At 40.3% G+C, this 22,969-nt stretch overlaps 1 protein-coding gene across 2 annotated transcripts in view; it reads right to left on the reverse strand.

Moving 5' to 3' along the window:
• Positions 1-1,671: 1,671 nt before the first annotated feature.
• Positions 1,672-22,969, reverse strand: part of PCCB (propionyl-CoA carboxylase subunit beta) — a 92,608-nt gene continuing 71,310 nt past the window's right edge. For both annotated transcript variants that reach the window (XM_055569607.1, XM_055569608.1), the window contains exons 11-15: positions 4,822-4,929; positions 4,482-4,582; positions 3,989-4,087; positions 2,966-3,065; positions 1,672-1,984 (exon numbers count right to left, since the gene is read on the reverse strand). In XM_055569607.1, the coding sequence (XP_055425582.1) occupies positions 1,863-1,984; positions 2,966-3,065; positions 3,989-4,087; positions 4,482-4,582; positions 4,822-4,929 (530 nt within the window). In that variant the 3' untranslated portion in view covers positions 1,672-1,862. The remainder of the gene's footprint in view (positions 1,985-2,965; positions 3,066-3,988; positions 4,088-4,481; positions 4,583-4,821; positions 4,930-22,969) is intronic.

Here is a 22,969-nt window from a genome sequence, read left to right on the forward strand (position 1 = left end):
CGGGTTCGATCCCTGGTCCGGTAAGATCCCACATGCCTCAGAGTAACTAAGCCCGCGCACCACAGCTACGGAGCCTGTGCTTCTGAGCCTGGGAGCCGCAACTACTGGGAAACCATATGCCCTCGAGCCAGTGCCCCGCAACGAGAAGCCTGAGCAGGGCAACTAGAGTAGCCCCAACCTGCCACAACTAGAGAAAAGCCCACACAACAAAAAAGACCCAGCCCAACCAAAAATCATAAATAAATTAAAAAAAAAAAAAGAAACCCTGGGGTGAAGATATGGGACAGGGAGAAAAATGTAACAAACTAGTATAATGTGTGTCTGACAATTTGATAGGGTGACAGATGGCACAGTAAGAAAAGGCTTCCCCAGCGGCTCAGACAGTAAAAAGTCTGCCTGCAGTTGCAGCACACCTGGGTTCGATCCCTGGACTGGGAGAAGGGCAACCCACTCCAGAATTCTTGCCTGGAGAATTCCATGGACAAAGGAGCCTAGTGATACAGTCCATGGGGTCGCAAAGAGTCAGACACAACTGAACATAGTAAGAAAAATAAACTATTTCAGGAAAACTGTTTAAAAATGAAAACATAATTTACATGTCTAAATTGATACTAAAAATTTTTTGAAGAGAAAACTCCATCCTTCCTTCCTTATGGATAAAATGATAGGATCAGAAATACAGTATTTTATAACCAACACAGAACAGCTGATTGAGGCAAGAATCATACTACGAGTACTAGACAAAAGTGTGCTGACAAAAGTGGGCTTACAAAATGCGCCCAGATTCGCTACTAATTACAAAGAGAAAATTAACAAAGGCTGTCATCTTGGCAGCTGTCACCTTCTCCAGTGATCAGATTCAATTTCATCAATAATGGGAAAAAACTAACATGTGCCTCCTAATGTAATATAAGAAAAGAACACTCGTGTATTATTCTTACCTGGATCTAAAGGTCTGTAAACAATCAGACAGACCCAAACTGAGCGACTGTCTACAAAATATTCTACAAACATGCTTCAAAAATGTCAATCTCATTAAAGACCATGTAAGACAATGAGCCTTGTTTCATAGGAAATAAACACTGAAATCTGGAGAGACAAAGGGTTATGATTCTGCAACTTACTCTCAAATAGGTCAATAAAAATAGTAATTATACATTTATGTAGGAGATGAAGCAAATGTAGAAAGTGTTAAGAACTGGAGAATCTAGGTAAAGAGTATACAGCTCTTGCCATATTTCCACGGGTTTGAAATTTTCCAAAAACGTTTTTTAAAATCTGAGAACACATTTCTGGAAAGAAGTAAATATAAGGTAAGCAATTACTATACAGCATATGCTTCCTAAGCATCTATTCTGATAGACACACACATGTATACAACACAATTATAAATACCTTTAATCCTCCACATTTCCTGAAGGAAACAGAAGGATAGTATACATCATTTAAATATTATATCATTTATAAGAAAACTGAAGCCTAAGCGGATAAGTAGTTCACTCTAAAGGCTTATTATCTCACCTTCAGAGAAAAAATTAATTCTTAGGGAAAGAAAGGAAAACGATACACAGATAAGGGTCAGCTCAAAGTGATCACACTATAGTGTTTTCTTTCTAGTTTTCTTCATTTTTCAGATTTCTACCACAAAGAAAAAGAAATTTAAGCTCAAAATACATCAGTTAAGATTTTTAATAAAATAGTTTTACAGTAAGGCACAAATGAAATCTTTCTAGGATTTAATAAACTTAGTCATTTCAAGTGATTAATTGTACTTAGATTCCCAGGTTTCATGATTGCAAAGGCAGGGCGTACACAAATGGCCAGGCAGTAATTAGCTCCTGGTTTATCTTTGCCTGATTCATTTACAATGGAATATTCGCATGTTTCCTCCAAGGGCGCTGTACCTTCTTGCTGGCCAGGACATCCAGGTCACAGCAGATTCGGGCACGTGTGGAGGAAGGCTGGATGATGTCGTCCACAAACCCTGGGGAAGAACAGGAAAGGAAGAGGATCACCTGCTGCCCACCAAGCCCTCACATGGTGCTCAGTGTGGGCGCCACCTTCTGGGGCCAACAGTGTGCACAGGGCCCAGGCCGACACAAGAGGGTCTCGGTCCTGCGAACCTCCCCATGACCCCAGGAGCCCCCTGTTCCTCTGGCGGGTCCCAAACTGGCCCAGAAACATTCAGCAAGAAAAGGAAAATGTGACCCCTCCTCCATCCTGTCAAGATGAATTTAGTAGGGAATAAAATGAAGAAAGTGCACTTTTATTTTTTAAAACTCACTACAATCATTCGTCCCATCCTGTGCATAAGTCCGTCTTGCCACCTTACTTTGCCACTCTTCCCATCAGGAAGTGGACCGTACTTCTTCACCTGGCCTTGTAAATTGCCTTGGCCAGTAGAATGTAGCAAGAGTAACATTGCAACTTCCACACCCAGGCCTCAAGGCACCTTGTCTCCCCTCTCACCCTCTTGCTGCCCTCAGGACACCCTGCAGAGCAGCGTGGACTCACCTGCCAAAGAATAAGCCACCCCCTGAAGGAGAGTCCAGCTGACAGCCAGCACCAGCCATGTGAGTGGGGCCACCACGGACTATCCAGCCCCAGCCAGGCAGCTAGATGACATACTTCCATGACCGATGCCAGCAGAACCACTACCCAGCTCAGAGGGGAAGGTGCAGGGAGGTTATTTTAGACCACTTTGTTTTGAGTAGATTTTTCACAGTACTGGGTAACTAGAACACCACAAAGAGAGATTTAGCCACTTCAGCAATGTTTTCTTGACCTCAGTTACAAAGTGGCCCATACAGGCCCCTCTGCCCTTACGTGATGATGGATCATGGTCCAGCCAGCCCTCACTAGTCTCCAGACTCAGCAGGAAGGGCAAAGGCAGGCCTTCTGGAGCAAAATAAGCAGCAAGCGACCCAACAACTAAGCCAAGCTGCTCTCCCCACCACAGGCCCACCTCTCACGGCTGCAGGAAAAGGGTTGGCAAACTTCTCGATGTACTCTGCCTGAGCAGCCTCCACGTTCTCATGCCCTTTGAAGATGATCTCCACAGCACCCTGTCACGAGAGGAGTTGGTGATCGTCCTGGAGGCCCCCGGAGACCAGGGTAGGCCCCCCTCCTCTCAACATCACTGGGAGTGATTGCAAATGTCTTGGTAAACAAAGTGTGCTGGAGAGCAGTGGCCACACCAGGTGCCTGGAGTGACCACCGTAACCCCACGGCTGCAATGGATGCTCAGCCACAGCTCCAATGACCGGGTGGCCCAGACCAAGGCATCACCTGCCTCCCTAGATTCTGTCCTAACCTCTCCAAGTGCATTTGTCCTTCTCCGAGGCCAAGATATTTGGCCCAGTTTCTACTGTTAAGAGTCAAGGTCCCCGTATCAAGGGAAGCGGAATGCTGTTACACTTTTTCATTATCCTGAGCCCTGAGCACACAACTCAATGGCCAGAGGCAGAGAAACTAAAATGCAAATGTAGAAAAATGAGGACTGAGAGAGAAGCCTTCCTGTCAGAACCCCTAAAAGTCAGCTTGGGGAGGTTGGGGCCTGGGAGATACCTGGTTCAACCCCGACAGCTATTTCAAAGCAGGAAAGGAGTGGTGAGTAGACTAAGCAACAGAAGGCACCCTGCCCAGAGTCAGCAGGGTCAGGACTACAGCTCGGCCTCCGGGGGCTGCAGGAGTGGCTCCGGGCCCTCTTGGGAGCTGGGGATGGGGTTGGGGAAACATCCAATCCTCCAACAACTAGTTCAGCTGACTCAGCCCTTTCCCTTCTACTGAACCCCCGAATCCACTCGAGGCACCTACTACCTGGATCCGAGCCTGAAGTGAGAGTGCAGAAGGGGGATTGCCAAGGTCCAGACCCCAACTCCCCAGAGGCCTGGCGACCCCAGGGGCCCACGCCTTTCCCAACACTTCCCAGCTGTGCGGGGAGAGTGGAGTCCTGGAGCCAGGAGAAGGGAAAGCTGGAGGGTCTTACCTTTGCTCCCATGACCGCAATCTCCGCCGTGGGCCAGGCATAGTTGGTGTCACCACAGAGGTGCTTGGAGCTCATGACATCATAGGCACCACCGTAGGCCTACAACAGTCCCAAATGCTGAATATTAGTGCCTGAGTCAACCAGATCACGTCCCTGTAAGACCCCAGGAAGCCAAGTGAAATGAGGATGAAAAGCAAGACTGGCCCTCCTGGGCTCCTGAAGGCCCAGGGCTGGGAGGCCCGGGAATACCAGGGCGCAGCCACAGGCCTTTTGCAGTTCACAGTCATGGTCTGCCGGCCTTTTCCCACTCCCAGATGAGCAGGGACTTCTCTGCTGGACGTGTCTGCAGGACCATCCACACCGAGCCATCCTTGAGAACTTGTTAAGGGGAGTGAGGCGTAGACTCCTTCCAGCACTGCTGACCCTCTCGGCCAGACCCCAACCCCCAGGCCCCGCCGCTGGGGGTGAGCAGGCTCCAGCCTGAGCTCCTCACCTTCCTGGTGATGACCGTCACTTTGGGCACAGTGGCCTCTGCAAACGCGTAGAGCAGCTTGGCGCCATGGCGGATGATGCCCCCATACTCCTGCGCGGTGCCTGTGTCACGAGCAAGTTACTGGATCCCCACAGAGTCTCCCCAGGGCCCACCCTCCACTCTCAGCTGTGAGGGCTTCCCCTTCCCCACAGGGCCACCCCCAGCCAGCCCCACCCTCCAGACACCCAGAGGATGGCAACGTCACAGATCCTGAGGGAACTGTGCAAGAGGACCTCCAAATAAAGCGGGCGTCTCACTGGGCAAAACCACCTCTCCTGGCCCACCTCCATCAGTGACTCACCAGGCAGGAAGCCGGGGACATCCACAAAAGTGATGAGGGGAATGTTGAACGAGTCACAGAATCGGACAAAACGAGCCCCTTTCACGGATGAATTAATGTCCAAGCATCCTAGAAAGAGAGAGACCACTCCAAGCCCCACCCACACTGGGCAACCATTCAGAGCTGGTTTCCACAGGGGTACCAAAGTTTCATCATCAGAGAAACTAAAGGAGAGCTTCATACTCCAGGAAAAACAGGGGAGACAGGAGAAGCCCCCTGGCACTGGCTCAGCCCCGGAGGCTGGCACCACACCCCAGCACAGACATCCAGTCTTTGTCTGGTGAACTGAAGGGCAGCTGTCACCTGAGGCACAGCCCACCTCACCCCTGGAGCAGCAGTGGGAGGCCTCATCCAAGGGCTGGTCTTCTAGAGTCTGTGTAGTTGGAATTGGATTCTGCCTCCATCAACCACAGCCATGTGTTTGGGGAAATTACTTTCTGAGCCTGAGATTCCCCACCTGAAAAGGAGGGATGTTACTACCCCTACTATGGAGGTGGTGGGTTAGTCGCTAAGTTGTGTCCAACTCTTGAGACCTCATGGACTATAGCTCGCCAGGCTCCTCTGTTCGTGGAATTCTCCAGGCAAGAACCCTGTAGTGGGTTGCCATTTGCTTCTCCAGGGATCAAACCGGGGTCTCTCGTATTGCAGGCAGATTCTTTACCAACTGAGCCAGCAGGGAAGCTCTACCATAGTTTTAAGGATTAAAGGAGATGGTATCGGTAAAATGGCACAGAATAGAATAAGAGCTCAATTCCTAGTAAATCTCCTCACCCAGAACAGTCTGCAGAGTATTCTATGAGGCCAGCATTATCCTGATACCAAAACTTCTTGTTTTGGGACAAGAAAATGCAGAGCAAAATCCCTCATGAACACAGATGCAGCGAGTCCTGAGATAGTATAAAAACACTGGCAGGTGCAGTTTAACCCAAGAATCCAGAGCTGATCTAATGTGTGAAAAGCAGTGAACTTATTAAAGGAAAAAAACAATATGGTCATCACAACAGATATAAACATCTGAGAAAATCCAATATTCATAATTAAAAACTAGCAGTAATCTATGAGTGCAATGGAACTTCTACTATCTGATAAAGAATGTCCATAAAAAACTTAAGTACTCATGGATCAGAAGAATATATAAATTCCCAAACTGAACTATGCCAGTGCTGTCCAAGAGAACTTTCTATGATGATGAAAATGTTCTCTGGCTCTGTTATTTGTTGACATAGTAACCACCAGACACATGAGGCTACTGAACACCTGAGATATGACTAGGGAAAGTGAGAGACTAAGCTCCTAATCGTATTGAATCTTAATTACTTATACTATTTTATTATTTCAGATTTAAAGCTTAATAGCTAGGCTAGCATAGCTGGACAAAATTGCATTTTCAAGCAATTCCTATCAAAATCATAGGAAATGCCTTTGTAGAAACTGATAAGCAGATTCTAAAATTCGTATGGTAATACAAAGGAGATAGACTAGTCAATGGTATTTTTTTAAAATAGCAGTATCAGAAGACTTCTACTAGCTGACCTGAAGACTCACAAAAGCAGGATTTCTCCGTCTTGGCACTACCAACATTTCGGACGGAATAATTCTTTGCTATGGCGGTTTGACTTCTGCATGTAGAATGTTTAGTCACCACCTCTGGGTTAGACACACTAGATGTCAGGAGCCCCGTTCCACCCCTCACACCCACTGGGACAATCAAAATTGTTTCCAGTATAGCCACATGTTCCCAGTACATTGAAACTGTCCCTAGTTGAGAACCACCAAGAACTATAAAGCTTCAGAAATCAAGACAAGATGGCAGAGGCATAAAGGTGGGCAAAACCAGCAACAAAACAGGACAGATGGAGAAGAAATAGACCCAGAGGACTGATTTCAGACCACACACCAAAACAATGTGGAAAGCAAGTCTTCTTAACAAACGGTAATATTGTTTCACTCCATACTCTACACACGAAAATCAACCCAAAATGGATCACAGAGCTTAACATAACCCACGACCACAAAGCTCCGAGAAGGTGACTTGGACTATCTTCGAAACCTTGCAGTAGGCAAAGATTTCCTGGACAGGACACAAAAAGCTCTAATCAGAAGTCAAACACTGATAAAAAGGATTTTACCACTTCTTAAAAATAATGTGAGTCAAAAGACTTAATTAAATAAATAAACAAGTCACAAACCAGGAAAAAAATATTTGAAATACACAAATCTGACAAAGGGTTCACATCAGAATATATAAAGAACCTTAAAAATCAACAATAAAAAGACAACTCAAAAAATAACAATAGGCAAAGCTTCCCTCTTGCTAAATGCATTTTCTGAGATGACAGAAATGTTCTGTATCTTATTTTGGATGCTGATTACAGGTTGGGAGTCTCCCCCTGGGTGGGGAAGATCCCTGGAGGAGGGCATGGCAACCCACTCTAGTTTTCTTGCCTGCAGAATCCCATGGAGCCTATGGTCCATAGGGTCACAAAGACATGACTGAAGTGTTTAGCACACATGAATTGTCAACTTGCCAAAACCCACCCAAATGAGCATGTAAAAGCTGTGCATTTTATGGTCTGTAAATTATAACTCAGTAAAAAAAAAAAAAAAAAATGTTTTAAATCTCCCCTCTTCCCTCTCTATCCAAATCTATGTTAATAAAGAATGCGAATGATGAGTCCTGGGATGAAGACAACTCTAAATTAAGAAACCACAAGATGGAAAAGAGGTCAGAATAAAAATCAAAAGGAAGAAAAATATGAGCAATGACAACCAAAACAAGATAAAATCATTGGGGAATTGAAAAGAGTCAGAAATGGAAAACCTGTGACCCTGAGCTGCAAAGAGTGGGCCCTAGGTCCAAGAGCTTTGCTTCCTCATCATAGTCCAGGCCTGTCAAAGCACCTGGCACCCAAGGAGTCCAGTGAGCCCTGGCGAATTCTACAAGGAAGAAATAAGAACCGGTGCCAAGGGGGAGGAGAGAAAGGGGAGAGGAGTGCGAGTTTGGGATTAGCAGATGCAAACCAGTATACATAAAATGGATAAACAAGAAGGTCCTACCATATAGCGTGGGGAACTATATTCAATACCCCATGGTTTATCATGCATATGAAAAAGTATGTATATATTAATATACGTATAACTGAATCACTTTTTTTGTACAGCAGAAGTTAACACAACATTGTAAATCAACTACATCAATAAAAAAGAAACAGAAATGAGAGCCATGACAGAGGCCTCCTCTGTGAGCCTCTGACACTTTATGACACGCCATAAATACCACAAAGGAAATTACGAAGTCAGAGGAGGGGAGTGGAAGAACCACAGTGATTACAAAGTCAGAGGAGGGGAGCGGAAGGACCACAGTGATTACAAAGTCAGAAGGAGGGAAGGGGAAGAACCACAATGAAACCAAGTATTCAGACCCCAGTCAGGGCGCAGGAAGGCCCTGGGAGAGAAGTCTAGGCATTTGAAGATAGTTTCCAGAATAGGCCAAGCAGTTTCTTCAAAAGTGAGCCTGTGAGAGTGTGCCTGTACTGGAGGGTGCCAGAACCTGCAGACATGATCTCGGGACAAGAAATCTCTTTGTGCAGACACAGGAAATCATGTGAAGCCCACGCCAGGGACAGACACAGTGAGGAGGAGGAACTCGAGAATATGTGAACAGATGAGAACTTACCACAGGAACAAAATGCACATTCAGCGTGTGTAAACACAATTTCTAAACACAAAACGGTGGGACAGACAGCACCTAGCTCCTATCCTCAAAGAGAAGCAGCAAAAAACAAGTAGAACCAGTCAGAATTAACTTTGTCAAAATTCTGAAACAGGCAAGTTAACTAAGCAAAGGCTGAAATGGGAAAAAGGCAATTTAGAAACTGCAGAAAAGCTTTGTGGCATTTTGAATTACACCTGCCCCACATTCTCCCTGGTTCTAGAGGAAGGAAAGACGACCTCAGACACAAACCACCATGTAAGTCTGTTCTACCTTGTGTGAGGGTGCCCTGAAAGATGACGCAAGCCTTTCATCTCTGTACCTAACTCAGAACTCACCCAGACCACAAAAGCAGCAGCCAACGCTCACTGTGAGAAAAAAGAACTGCCGACAGTCATCTGGGGCAAGAGATTACAGTTGAGATCATCTAAGGCCAGGAAGGAAAAAAACAGGCAGAGTGGGGGTTTGGCAGGGGCGGGGCAGAATTTGGACATTCAAGAGCAACTGTATATACAAGGAACTTCAGAAAGAGGCAGATATGCCTAGGGCGAGATGTATGCTTGGAAAAGATCTGAGAAGGGAAATTAGAAAGTACCTTGAATAGATCAGTGAAACAAAACAGAGAGCCCAGAAATAAACCCACAGAGCTAAAGGCAATTAATCTTCGACAAAGAAGGCAATAGTATACAATGGGAAAAAACAGTCTTTCAGCAAGTGGTGTTAAGAAAGTTGGGCAGCAACATGTAAACCACCCTCTGAGCATACCCAAAAAGAAATTCAAAATGGCCAAAAAACTTCAATGTAAGACAAGACACCAAAAAACTCCAAGAACATTACATTGGCAAAACATTCTGTCATAAATTGTACCAATGTTTTCGTAAGTCAGTCTCTCATGGCAACAGAAATAAAAGCAAAAATAAACATATGAGATCAACCAAGCATATAAGCTTTCAAACAGCAAAGAAATCCATAAACAAAATGAAAAAGACAAACTTCCAACTGAGAGAAGGTATTTGCAAATGATGCAACCAGCAAAGGCTTAATTTCCAAAATATATAAACAGCTTCTACAATTCAATAACAAAGAAGCAAATAACCAACCAAAAAATGGTCAGAAGGCCTAAACAGACGTTTCTCCAAAGAAGACACACTGATGGCCAACAGACACATGAAAACATGCTCATCACTTAATTATTAAATAAATGTAAATCAAAACTACAATGTACCACCTCACACCAGGCAGAACGACCACATTAAAAAGCCTAGAAATAATAAACACTGGGGAGAGAGCAGAAAAAAGAGAATCTTCTTACACTGTTGGTGGGAATGTAAATGAGTGCAGTTCAATGCAAAACAGTATGGAGGTTCCTCAAAAAACTAAAAATAGAGGTGAAGTATGACACAGCAATCTCACTCCCAGGCATATACCCAGAGAAACTATACTTTGAAAAGATGCATGCATCCCTATTGTTCATAACAGCACTATTTACAACAGCCAAGACACAGAAAGAACCTAAATGTCCAGTGACAGAATGCTGTGTGTGGTGTATACACACACACAATGAAATATTACTCAGCCATTAAAAAGAATGAACTAATTCCATCTGCAGCAACATGGATAGACTAAGGGATTTTCACATTAAGTGAAGTAAGTCAGAAACAGAAAGATAAATACCATATATCACTTATATGTGGAATACAGAATATGACACAAGTGAACATATGTACGAAACAGAAACAGAGGACAAACATACTTATGGCGGCCAAGGGGGAGGGTGCACAGGGGAAGTAAAATTAGGAGTGCAGTTATTAGCAGGTGCAATCTATTATACAGAGAGTGGATAAACAACAAGGTACTACTGTACAGCACAGGGGAAAATATTCAACACCCTGTGATAAATCAGAATGCAACTGACTATGCAGTATAGCAGAAATTAACACAAAACTGTAAATCAACTATCAGTTCAGTTCAGTCGCTCAGTCGTGTCCGACTCTTTGCGACCCCATGAACCGCAGCACGCCAGGCCTCCCTGTCCATCACCAACTCCCGGGGTTCACCCAAACTCATGTCCATTGAGTCGGTGATGCCATCTAACTATAGTTGAATACAATTTTGCTAAAAAAGAAAATACCTTGAGATGAATGAAAAGGAAATCATAACATTACAAAACAAAAGACCTGAGAGGATCTTAAGCTTTAACCTTGGGCTGACCCCTAAGCTCTGTTTAAGTCTAGCCAAGTGTTGAAAGAAAGCCTCAATACAGAGCCAAATTGCAAAGACTAAGAGAGATGTTTTCTTATCTATTTTGGCACCTCAGTCAAAAACAGTAGTTGGATACAAGCTATGGAAGAGAACAAGGAATACAGCCTCTGCAAAAACAGTTAGGAAAAGTCACTAGACAAATGGACTACCACAGCATTCAACAATCAAAAAACAACAAACTCTGGAAAAGGGGGAGAATGTGATTCCAGAGTTTAACACATTATAATATTCAAGTGTTCCGTTTTCAACAACAATAAAAAAAAAAAAGCATACAGAGAAACAGGAAAGTAGAACCATTCAAATGAACAAAATAAATATAAACAATCATCCTTAAGGAAGCCCAGACAATAAATTTGCTAAACAAAGATTTTAAAGCAACTGTTTTAAATATGCTCACAGAGGTAAAGAAAAACATGAAGAAACAAACAACAAACAAACAGAAAACAGGAAAAAAATGTATGGGCAAAATGAGAATATCGATGGAGAAACAAATTATAAAAAGGAACCAAACAAATTCTATTACTAAAAAGTACAATAACGGAAACGAAAATATCGCTACAGGGGTTCAACAGAACTGAGAAGACAGGAAGAAGGATGAGGAATCCTGAAAATACCAAAACTTAAATTATCCAATCAAAGGAACAGAAAGAAAAGAAAAACTGAAGTGATTAGAGACTAATGGACTATGAATATCATGAAGTAAACCAATATATACAGCAAATCAGGACCATAAGAAGGAGAGAGTAGAAACGGGTAGAGACATTGTTTGAAGAAATAATATCCAAAAAATTTCTCGAATTTGGCACAAGATGTGAAGAAACAAAACCAAGAAACTCTAAGCCTAAGTAGAATAAACTCACATATATCCACACTGAGACACATTATAGTCAAACTATTTAAAGAAAAAGAATCCTGCAAGTAGCAAAAGTAAGTGATTAATCACATACAAAGAATCGTCAATAAGATTACAAATTGATTTCTCAGCAGAAACCATGGAGGCCAGAAGACAATGGGATACATATCTAAAGTGCTGAGAGTTCTGTTTTTTTATTTTTTTATTGAAGGATAATTACTTTACAGAATTGTGTTGTTTTCTGTCAAACCTCAACATGAATCAGCCATAGGTGTACCTATGTCCCCTCCCTCTTGAACCTCCCTCCCATCTCCCTCCCCATCCCACCCCTCTAGGTTGATACAGGTCCCTGTTTGAGTTTCCTGAAACATAATATTTCCCCATAATATTTCTGAAACAAAAAAATTCCCACTGGCTGTCTGTTTTACATATGGTAATGTAAATTTCCATGTTACTCTCTCCACACATCTCACACTCTCCTCCCCTCTCCCCATGTCCATAAGTCTACTCTCTGTGTCTGTTTCTGCACCGCTGCCCTGTAAATAAGTTCTTCAGTACCATTTTCCTAGATTCCGTATATATGCGTTAGAATATGACATTTACCTTTCTCTTTCTGACTCACTTCACTTTGTATAATAGGTTCTAGGTTCATCCACCTCATCAGAACTGACTCAAATGCTTTCCTTTTTATGGCTGAGTAATATTCCATCGTGTATATGTACTACAACTCCTTTATCCATTCATCTGTCGATGGAATCTAGGTTGCTTCCATGTTCTAGCTATTGTAAATACTGCTGCAATGAACAGTGGGATACATGTGCCTTTCTCAATTTTGGTTTCCTCAGGATAGATGCCTAGGAGTGGGATTGCTGGGTCATGTGGTGGTTTTATTCCTAGTTTCTTAAGGAATCTCCATACCGTCTTCCATAGTGGCTGTATCAATTTACATTCCTACCAACAGTGCAAGAGTGTTCCCTTTTCTCCACACCCTCTCCAGCATTTATTGTTTGTAGACTTTTTGATGAGGGCCATTCTGACCAGTGTGAGGCGATATCCCATTGTAGTTTTGATTTGCATTTCTCTAATAATGAGCGATGTTGAGCATCTCTTCATGTGCTTGTTAGCCATTGGTATGTCCTCTTAGGAGAAATTTCTATTTAGGTCTTTTTCCCACTCTTTGATTGGGTTGTTTGCTTTTCTGGCACTGAGTTCTATGAGCTGCATGTATATTTTGGAAATTCATCCTTTGTCATTGTTTCATTCGCTATTATTTTCTCCCATTCTGAAGGCTGTCTTTTCACCAGGCTTAGTTCCCTCTGCTGTGCAAAAGCTTTTAAGTTTAATCAGGTCCCACCTGCTTACTTTTGTTTTTATTTCCATTACTCTAGGAGGTGGGTCATAAAGGATCTTGCTTTGATTTATGTCATCATGTGTTCTGCCTATGTTTTCCTCTAAGAGTTTTATAGTTTCTGGTCTTACCTTTAGGTCTTTAATCCATTTTGAGTTTTTCTTTGTGTATGGTGTTAGGAAGTGTTCTAATTTCATTCTTTAATAGCTGTCCAGTTTTCCCAGCACCATTTATTGAAGAGGCTGTCTTTTCTCCATTGTATATTCTTGCCTTCTTTGTCAAAAATAAGGTGCCCATAGGTGCATGGGTTTATTTCTGGGCTTTCTATCTTGTTCCATTGGCCTACATTTCTGTATGTGTGCTAGTAGGATACTGTCTTGATGACTGTAGCTTTCTAGTATAATCTGAAGTCAGGAAGGTTGATTCCTCCAGCTCCATTCTTCTTTCTCAAGACTGCCTTGGCTATTCAGGGGCTTTTGTGTTTCCATATGAATTGTGAAATTTTTTGTATCTAGTTCTGTGAAAAATGCCATTGGTGATTTGATAGGGATCACACTGAATCTGTAGATTGCATCTGGTAGTATAGCCAGTTTCACAGTATTGATTCTTCCTACCCAGGAACATGGAATATCTCCCCATCTGTTTATGTCATCTTTGATTTCTTCCATCAGTGTCTTACAATTTTCTGTGGACAGTTCTTTTGTCTCCTTAGGTAAGTTTATTCCTAGATATTTAATTCTTTTTGTTGCAATAGTGAATAGGATTGATTCCTTAATTTCTCATTCCGATTTTTCATTGTTAGTATATAGAAATGAAAGTGATTTGTGTGTATTGATTTTGTATCCTGCACTTTGCTAAATTCACTGATTAGCTCTAGTAACTTTCTGATACTATCTTTAGGGTTTTCTATGTACAGTATCATGTCATCTGCATACCATGAGCACGTTATTTCTTCTTTTCCCATCTGGATTCCTTTTACTTCTTTTTCTTCTCTGATTGCTGTAGCCAAGACTTCCAGAACTATGTTGAATAACAGTAATGAAAGTGGACACCCTTGTCTTGTTCCTATTCTTAAGGGGACTGCTTTCAGTTTTTCACCATTGAGAATAATGTTTGCTGTAGGTTTCTCATATTTGGCCTTTACTATGTTGAGGTAAGTTCCTTCTATGCCCATTTTTTGAAGAGTTTTAATCATAAATGGGTGCTGAATTTTGTCAAAGATTTTTCTCCATCTATTGAGATTATCATATGGTTTTTCTCTCTCAATTTGTTAATATGGCATATCAATTTGATCGACTGGCATATATTGAAGAATCCTTGCATTCCTGGAATAAACCCAACTTGATCATGGTGTATGAGCTTTTCAATGTGTTGCTGAATTCTGTTTGCTAAAATTCTGTTGAGGATTTTTGCATCTATGTTCTTCAGTGATACTGGCCTGTAGCTTTCTTTTTTGGGTTGTCTTTGTCTGTTTTTGGTATCATGGTGATGATGGCCTCATAGAGTGAGTTTGGAAGTGTTCCTTCTTCTGCTATTTTTTCAAAGATTTTGGAAGGATAGGCATTAGCTCTTATCTAAATGTTCTACAGAATTCTCCTGTGAAGGAAGCCATCTGGTCCTGGGCTTTTGTTTTAGGGGAGATTTTTGGTCACAGCTTCAATTTCAGTGCTTGTAACTGGGTTGTTCATAATTTCTATTTCTTCCTGGTTCAGTCTCAGAGAATTGAACTTTTCTAAGAATCTGTCCATTTCTTCCAGATTATCCATTTTATTCCCATATAGTTGTTCATAATAGTCTCTTATAATCCTTTGTATTTCTGCATTGTCTGTTGTAACCTCTCCTTTTTCTAATTTTGTTGATTTGATTCTTCTCTCTTTTTTTCTTCATGAATCTGGCTAAAGGTTTGTCACTTTTATTTATCTTCTCAAAAAATGAGCTTTTAGTTTTATTAATCTTTACTATTGTTTCTTTTTCATTTATTTCTGCTAGAATCTTTATGATTTCTTTCCTTCTACTAATTTTGGGGGTTTTTTTGTTCTTCTTTTTCCAGTTGTTTTAGGTGTAAAGTTAGGTTGTCTATTCAATGTTTTTCTTGTTTCTTGAGGTGGGATTGTATTGCTATAAACTTCTCTCTTAGAACTGCTTTTGGTACATCCCATAGGTTTTGAGTTGTGTTTTCATTGTTATTTGTTTCTAGAAACTTTTTGATTTCCCTTTTGATTTCTTCAGTAACCTGTTGATTATTTACAAACATGCTGCTTAATCTCTCCAGGTGCTTGTACTTCTTACAGTTTTTCTCTTATAATTGATATCTAGTCTCATAGCATTGTGGTCGGAGAAGATGCTTGATAGCACTTCAATTTTCTTAAATTTATTGAGGTTTGATTTGTGATTCAAGATGTGGTCCGTCCTGGAGAATGTTCCATGTGCACTTGAGAAGAAGGTGTATTCTTCTGCATTTGGATGGAATGTCCTGCAGATATCAATGAGATCCATCTCATCTAATGTATCACTTAAGACTTGTATTTCCTTTTAAATTTTGTTTTGATGATCTGTCCATTGGTGTGAGTAGGGTGTTAAAGTCTCCTACTATTATTGTGTTACTGTCCATTTCTCTTTTTATATCTGTTAGTGTTTGTCTTATTTATTGAGGTGTTCCTGTGTTGGGTGCATAAATATTTACAATTGTTATGTCTTCCTCTTGGATTGATCCCTTGATCACAATGTAGTTCATAATGTAGTGTCCTTTCTTATCTCTTGTAATATTCTTTACTTTAAGGTCTATTTGTCGGATATGAGGACTGCTACTCTAGCAAGGAGATCCAACCAGTCCATTCTAAAGGACATCAGTCCTGGGTGTTCTTTGGAAGGAATGATGCTGAAGCTGAAACTCCAGTACTTTGGCCACCTCATGCGAAGAGTTGACTCATTGGAAAAGACTCTGATGCTGGGAGGGACTGTGGGCAGGAGGAGAAGGGGACGACAGAGGATGAGATGGCTGGATGGCATCACTGACTCAATGGATGTGAGTCTGAGTGAACTCTGGGAGTTGGTGATGGATAGGGAGACCTGGAGTGCTGCAATTCATGGAGTTGCAGAGTCGGACATGACTGAGCTACTGAACTAAACTGACTCCAGCTTTCTTTTCCTTCCTATTGGCATGGAATATATTTTACCATCCTCTCACTTTCAGTCTGTATGTGTCTTTAGGTCTAAAGCGGGTTTCTTGTAGATAGCATATATATAGGTCTTGTTTTTGTATCCATTTAGCCAGTCTGTGTCTTTTGGTTGGAGCATTTAATCTATTTACATTTAAAGTAACTACTAATATATATGTTCCTATTGCCATTTTCTTAATTGTTTGGGGTTGATTTTGTAGATCTTTTTTCTTCTCTTGTATTTCTTGGCTATATAAGTCCCTTTAACATTTGTTGTAAAACTGGATTGGTCGTACTGAATTCTCTTAATTTTTGCTTGTCTGAAAAGCTTTTGATTTCTCCATCAGTTTTGAATGAGACCCTTGCAGGGTACAATAATCTTGGTTGTAGATTTTTTCCTTTCAGTACTTTAAATATATGCTGCCATTCCCTTCTGGCCTGCAGAGTTTCTACTGAAAGACAGCTGTTAAGCCTATGGGGTTTCCCTTGTATGTTACTTGCTGCTTCTCCCTTGCTGCTTTTAATATTCTTTCTTTGTGTTTAGTCTTTGTTAGCTTGATTAGTATGTGTCTTGGCATGTTTTTCCTTGGATTTATCTGTATGGGACTCTTTGCGCCTCTTGGACTTGATGAACTATTTCCTTTTCCTGTTGGGGAAATTTTCAATGATAATGTCTTCAAAAATTTTCCCATACCCTTTCTTTTTCTCTTCTACTTCTGGGACCCCTATAATTTGAATGTTGGTGTGTTTGATATTGTCCCAGAGGTCTCTGATACAATCCTCAGTTCTTTTTTTTTTTACTTTATTCGGCTGTACAGAAGTTATTTCCACCATTTCATCTTCCAGCTCACTAATTTGTTCTTCTGCTTCAGATATTCTGTTATCAATGTTTTTCTAAAGTGTTTTTAATTTCAGTAATTGTGCTGTCTGTCTCTGTATATTTATTCTTTAATTCTTCTAGGTCTTTGTTAATTGATTCTTGCATTTTCTCCATTTTGTTTTCAAGGTTTTTGATCATCTTTACTATCATTATTCTGAATTCTTTTTCAGGTGGTTCACCTATTTCCTCTTCATTTATTTGGACTTCTGTGTTTCTAGTTTGTTCCTTCATTTGTGTAGTATTTCTCTGCCTTTTCATTATTTTTTTTTAACTTATTGTGTTTGAGGTCTCCTTTTCCCAGGCTTCAAGGTTGAATTCTTTCTTCCTTTTGGTTTCTGCCCTCCTAAGTTTGGGCCAGTGATTTGTGTAAGCTTCGTATAGGTGGGATTTGTGCTGAGTTTTTGTTTGTTTTTCCTCTGATGGGCAAGGCTGAGTGATATTTTTTGTTGTTGTTTGTTGTTTAGATGAGGCATCCTACACAGGGGGCTACTGGTTGTTGGGTGATGCTGGGTCTTGTATTCAAGTGGTTTCCTTTGTGTGAGTTCTCACTATTTGATACTCCCTAGGGTTAGTTCTCTAGTAGTCCATGGTCTTGGAGTCAGTGCTCCCACTCTAAAGGATCAGGGCTTGATCTTGTGCTGGAGGCTGAAAGTCTGTGATCAAGGTACCTGGCTTGGTCAGGTGAAGACACTCTTCCAAGCCACAGACTTATCAATGGCTCCTCCACTCTCTGAAGTGAGGTCCTGGAGGGATACCCCAGTGTGTGCAGCAGACAGACTGCTAGGCAGAATGTGGCAGCAGTTTTTGCTCCCCCTATTTTTTTTAATAGTAGTTTTATTTTTTAGTTTTCTGAGAATCCTCCATACTGTTTTGAATAGTGGCAGTACCAATATACATTCCCACTAATAGTATACAAGGGCTCCTTTTTCTCCACATCTTTGCCAACATTTATTTGTGTTCATTTTGATGATAGCTATTCTGACAGGTGTGAGGTGATACTTCATTGTGGGTTTGATTTTTCATTTCCCTGATGATTAGCGAGGTTGAGGATCTTTTCATGTGCATGCTTGCCATTTGCATTTCTTCTCTGGATAAATGTCTATTCAGTGCTTCTGCCCTAGTAATTTCCACTCCTGGGTATGTATCAAGAAAAAAAAAAAACCACCAATTCAAAAAGATACATGCACTCCAATGTTCATAGCAGCATTATTTATAATTGCCAAGATATGTAAGCAACCTAAGTGTCAATCAACAGATGAACAGATAGAGAAAAATGGTATATATGTATAATGGGCTTCCCTGGTGGCTCATACAGTAAAGAATCTGCCTGCAATGTGGGAGACCCAGGTTCATGCTTGGGTCAGGAAGATCACCTGGAAATGGGAATGACTACTCCTCCAGTATTCTTGCTTGGAGAATAACATGGACAGAGGAGCCTGACCAGCTACAGTCCACTGGGTCTCAAAGAGTCAGACATGACTGAGTGGCTAACACTCATACATATAATGAAATACTACTCAGACATACAAAGAATGAAATTTTGCCATTTGTAGCAACATGGATGGACTTGGAGGTCATTATACTAAGCGAAATAAGCCAGAGAAAGACAAATTCTGTATGATATCACTTATATATGGAATCTAAAAAATATAAAAAACTAGTGTATACAACCAAAAAGAATCAGACACAGATGTAGACAACAAACTAGTGGTTGTCAATGGGGAGAAATAAGACAGAAATAAGAAATAAGAGAGTAAGAGGCACAAGGTATAAAGTAAGCTATGGGATACATTATATAACATAGTGAATACAGTCATATTTTATAACTATAAATATATGTACAACTATAAATATTTTTAAATTATAACCTTTAAAATTTGTGAATTACTATTTTATACACTGTAACACATTATACAGCAAATATATACTTCAATTAAAAATTTAAGAAACAAAGTGCTGAAAAAGTAAAAGCTCAACCAAGAAGTCTACACTTGGCAAGCTGTCCTTCAAAAATGAGGGACAAATTAAGACATTTCTAGATAAACAAGCTGAAGAGTGTGTTGCCACTATGCCTGCCCTACAAGAAATGGTAAAGCAAGCCCACCAGGTTGAAATAAAAAGATAGTGGATGGTATCACAAAACCATATAAAGAAATCAAGATCTCCAGTAAAGATAACTACATAGGGAAATATGAAAGTCATTATTACTGTATTTCTGGTTATTATTTCTGGCATTATTACTGTAATGCCACTTTTTATTTCTTACATGATTTAAAAAACAAATTCAGGGAATGCCCTGGCAGTCCAGTGGTTACAACTCCACACTTTCATTGCCAGGGCCTGTATTCAACCCCTGGTCAGGGAACCTAAGATTGTGTAAGTCATGTGGTGTAGTCAAAAAACAAAACAGCAACAACAAAAAAACGCACTCCAAAAAGGTTCATTGGTGGAGAATTCTAAAAAACCTTTAAAAATGAAATTGCACCAGTTTTCTATGATCTCTTCTAGAAGACACAATCAGACAGAATATTTCCTAACTCATTCTATGAGGCCATCATCACCCTAATACTGAAACAACATTACAAGAAAACTACAGACCAGTGTCTCTCACAAACATAAATGCAAGGATTCTCAACAAAATATTTAACAAATCAAACTCAGTAACAGACAAAAATAATTATAGACTACTTCCAGGTGAGATTTATCCCAGGTATGCGAGGCTGATTCAACATCTGAAAAATAGACTTCCCTGGTGGTCCAATGGCTAAGACTCCATGCTCCCAATCCAGGGGGCCTAGGTTTGATTCCTGGTCAGGGAACTAGATCCCACATGCTACAACTAAGAGTTCACATATTGCAACTAAGAGTTCTTACACCGCAACTTAAGATCCCTCATGCTGCAACAAAGATCAAAGACCACGTGTACCACAACTAAGACCCAGCACAGCCAAATAAATAATTTATCTGAAAAGCAATTCACATATCCCACTACATCAACATCTAAAGAAAAACTACATGAACATATCAATAGATGAAGAAAGGCATTCACAGTCCAGCATCTCATGATTAAAAACTCCCAACAAAAGGGGAACATTCTTAACTTGATAAAGAACATCCACAAAAACCCAGAGCTAACATCATATGTAATGATGAAAACCTAGAAATTTTTCCACTAAGATCAGGTATAAAGGCAAGAATGTGCCCTCTCACCACTCCTTGTAAAAACTGTACTGGAAGTCCTAGCAAATACAATAAACAAAGAAAAGAAAATACATAGAAGTCACACAGACTGGGAAGGAAGAAATCTAACTTTGTTTACAGATGACACGATTGTCTATGTAGAAAATCCTATAGAACAAAAATACTGCTGAAACTAATAATTACAGCAAAGTTGTGGGATCCAAAGTGAATTTACTAAAGTAAATCACTTTTCTATATACCAGCAATGAACTTGAAACTATTAGTAACAACACAACACCATTTACATCAGCACACACCCCTCTGCCAGAAATAAATATATAGGCATAAATCTAACAAAACAAATACAAGATCTATATGAGGAAGATTACAAAACTCTTATGTAGAGTTTACAAAGATTACAAAACTCAAAAACCTAAATAAGTGAAGAGATATTCCATGTTCATGGATAGAAAGACTCAATATCATCAAGAGGGATGGTATTGGTGAAATACATCAATGGAACAAAATAGAGTCCAGAAACAGACCTACATAAATATAATAAAGTAATCTTTGACAAAGGATCAAAGGTAATACAATGGAAGAAAGACAGTCTTTTTAACAAATGATGCTGAAACAACCAGACATCCCTATCCAAAAAAACTGATGTAGACCCAAACCTTATACCTTTCATAAAAAATTAACTCAAAATGGATTCACAGACCTAAATGTAAAACACAAAACTATATAACTCCTAGAAGACAACATGGGAGAATACTTAGGTGATCCCAGGTATGGCAGTTAACTTTTTAGATACTCTACTTTCAAAGGCATGATGCATGAAAGAAATAATTGGTATGCAGGACTTAAAATTAAAATTTCTCCTCTGTGAAAGACATTATCCAGAGTATGAGAAGACAATCACAGACTGGGAGAAAATACAAAACACACAGTCTGACAAAAGCTTGCTATCTAACATATACAAAGAACTCTTAAAACTTGTGAAAGAATTTCAGTCTAAACTAGGATATAAAATGGAAAGGATATAAAATGGAGAATCTCATACATTTGTCCTGAGGGAGACAAAACTTAAAAAACAGATTTCTCTCAAATGCCTGATTTATTCAACACCAATAGTGCCAAAATATTCTCAGATGACAGGGGGTTGACCAGGGGCTGTCTCATATCAAACTCGGGAAGTTTAAAAAATGGGAGATGACCCAGGTTAGGTTGGACTCAAAGAGGGGGCTGAACTGAGTTTTGTTTCTGTGGCTAAACTGATTTTTATCTGCTCAGGAAGTTTTCAAGGCTGGTCTCCATTTGTTGTTTATTTTAACTGACTCTTAACTGAACTCTCCCCTCTTTACATTCCTTGTCCATAAATACAACCTGCCCCAAACCCTCAATGGACTCATCTGTAACTTGCTACAGTGTGCTTGTCCTGAATTACAGTTCCTCTGCTATTCCTGAATAAACTCATTTTCTTGATCTTGTTTCAGTTTACCTCTATATTTAGGTCAAACAAACTCAACAATAACAACCCAATCAAAACAATGGGCAAAAGACCTGAACAGATCCCTTACCAAAGAAAACACAGACATGGCAAATAAGTATATGAAAATATGTTCTACATCATACGTCATCAAGGAAATGCAAATTATAATGAGATACCACTACACACCTATCAGAACAGCCAAAACTCAGAACACTGACTCCAAATGCTGAAAAAAGATGTGGAGCAAAAGAACTCTTCTTACTGCTGGTAGGGACGCAAATTAGCACAGCCACTCTAGAAGACACTTTGGCAAACTAAACATACTTACAAATTTACTTACAAGCTAAACACACTCTTACTTTTTTGAGCCAGCAATCATGTTCCTCCATATTTACCCAATGAGGTGAAAACTTACGCATGTCCACATAAAAACTTGCATATGTATTTTTAGCAGCTTTATTCATAACTGCCAAAACTTAAAAGCAGCAAAGACATTCTTCAGTAGATTAATAGAAAAATGAACTGTAATATAACCAGACAATGTAATATTAACGCTAAAAAGAAATCAGATATTAAGCAATGACAAGTCATGGAGGAAACTCGAATCACAGAGTAAACAGCTTTATCAGGCCAGCTTCTCCCATATAACAAGTTGGAAGGGGCTGATCCAAAAAATCTACTTACTGTGTGATTCTAACTACACAGTATTTTGCAAAATTTTGTTAAACTATAGAAACAATAGATGCATGAGTGACTGCCAGTGGTTATCAGGCTATCAGGGTTATGGCTAAAGGAGTGATGAATAAGCAGAGGATTTTTAGGTCAAGTGAAACCATTTAGTATGGTGCTGCAAATGGTAGATACATATCATTATATATTTATTAAAACTACAGAAATGCAAAAGTGGTTCAATATACAAAAAAAATCAATCAGTATGATATACTACATTAATACAACAAAGGACAAAAGCTATATGATCATCTCAATTGACACAGAAAAGGCATTGGGCAAAATCTATCACCTTTCATGAAAAACACTCAGAAAACTACAAACAGAAGGAAATTTCCCCAACATCATGACAATGTACAAAACCTACAGCTAACATCCTATAATGAATAATGAAACACAAAATTCTCACCCTAGGATCAGGAACAAGACAAAGATGCACACTAGTACCACTGCTATTCAACACTGTGCTGGAAGCTCCAGCCAGAGCAGTTAATA

The sequence above is a fragment of the Bubalus kerabau genome, chromosome 2 (genome assembly GCF_029407905.1).
Source record: "Bubalus kerabau isolate K-KA32 ecotype Philippines breed swamp buffalo chromosome 2, PCC_UOA_SB_1v2, whole genome shotgun sequence".
In the NCBI taxonomy this organism is placed as follows: domain Eukaryota; kingdom Metazoa; phylum Chordata; class Mammalia; order Artiodactyla; family Bovidae; genus Bubalus; species Bubalus kerabau.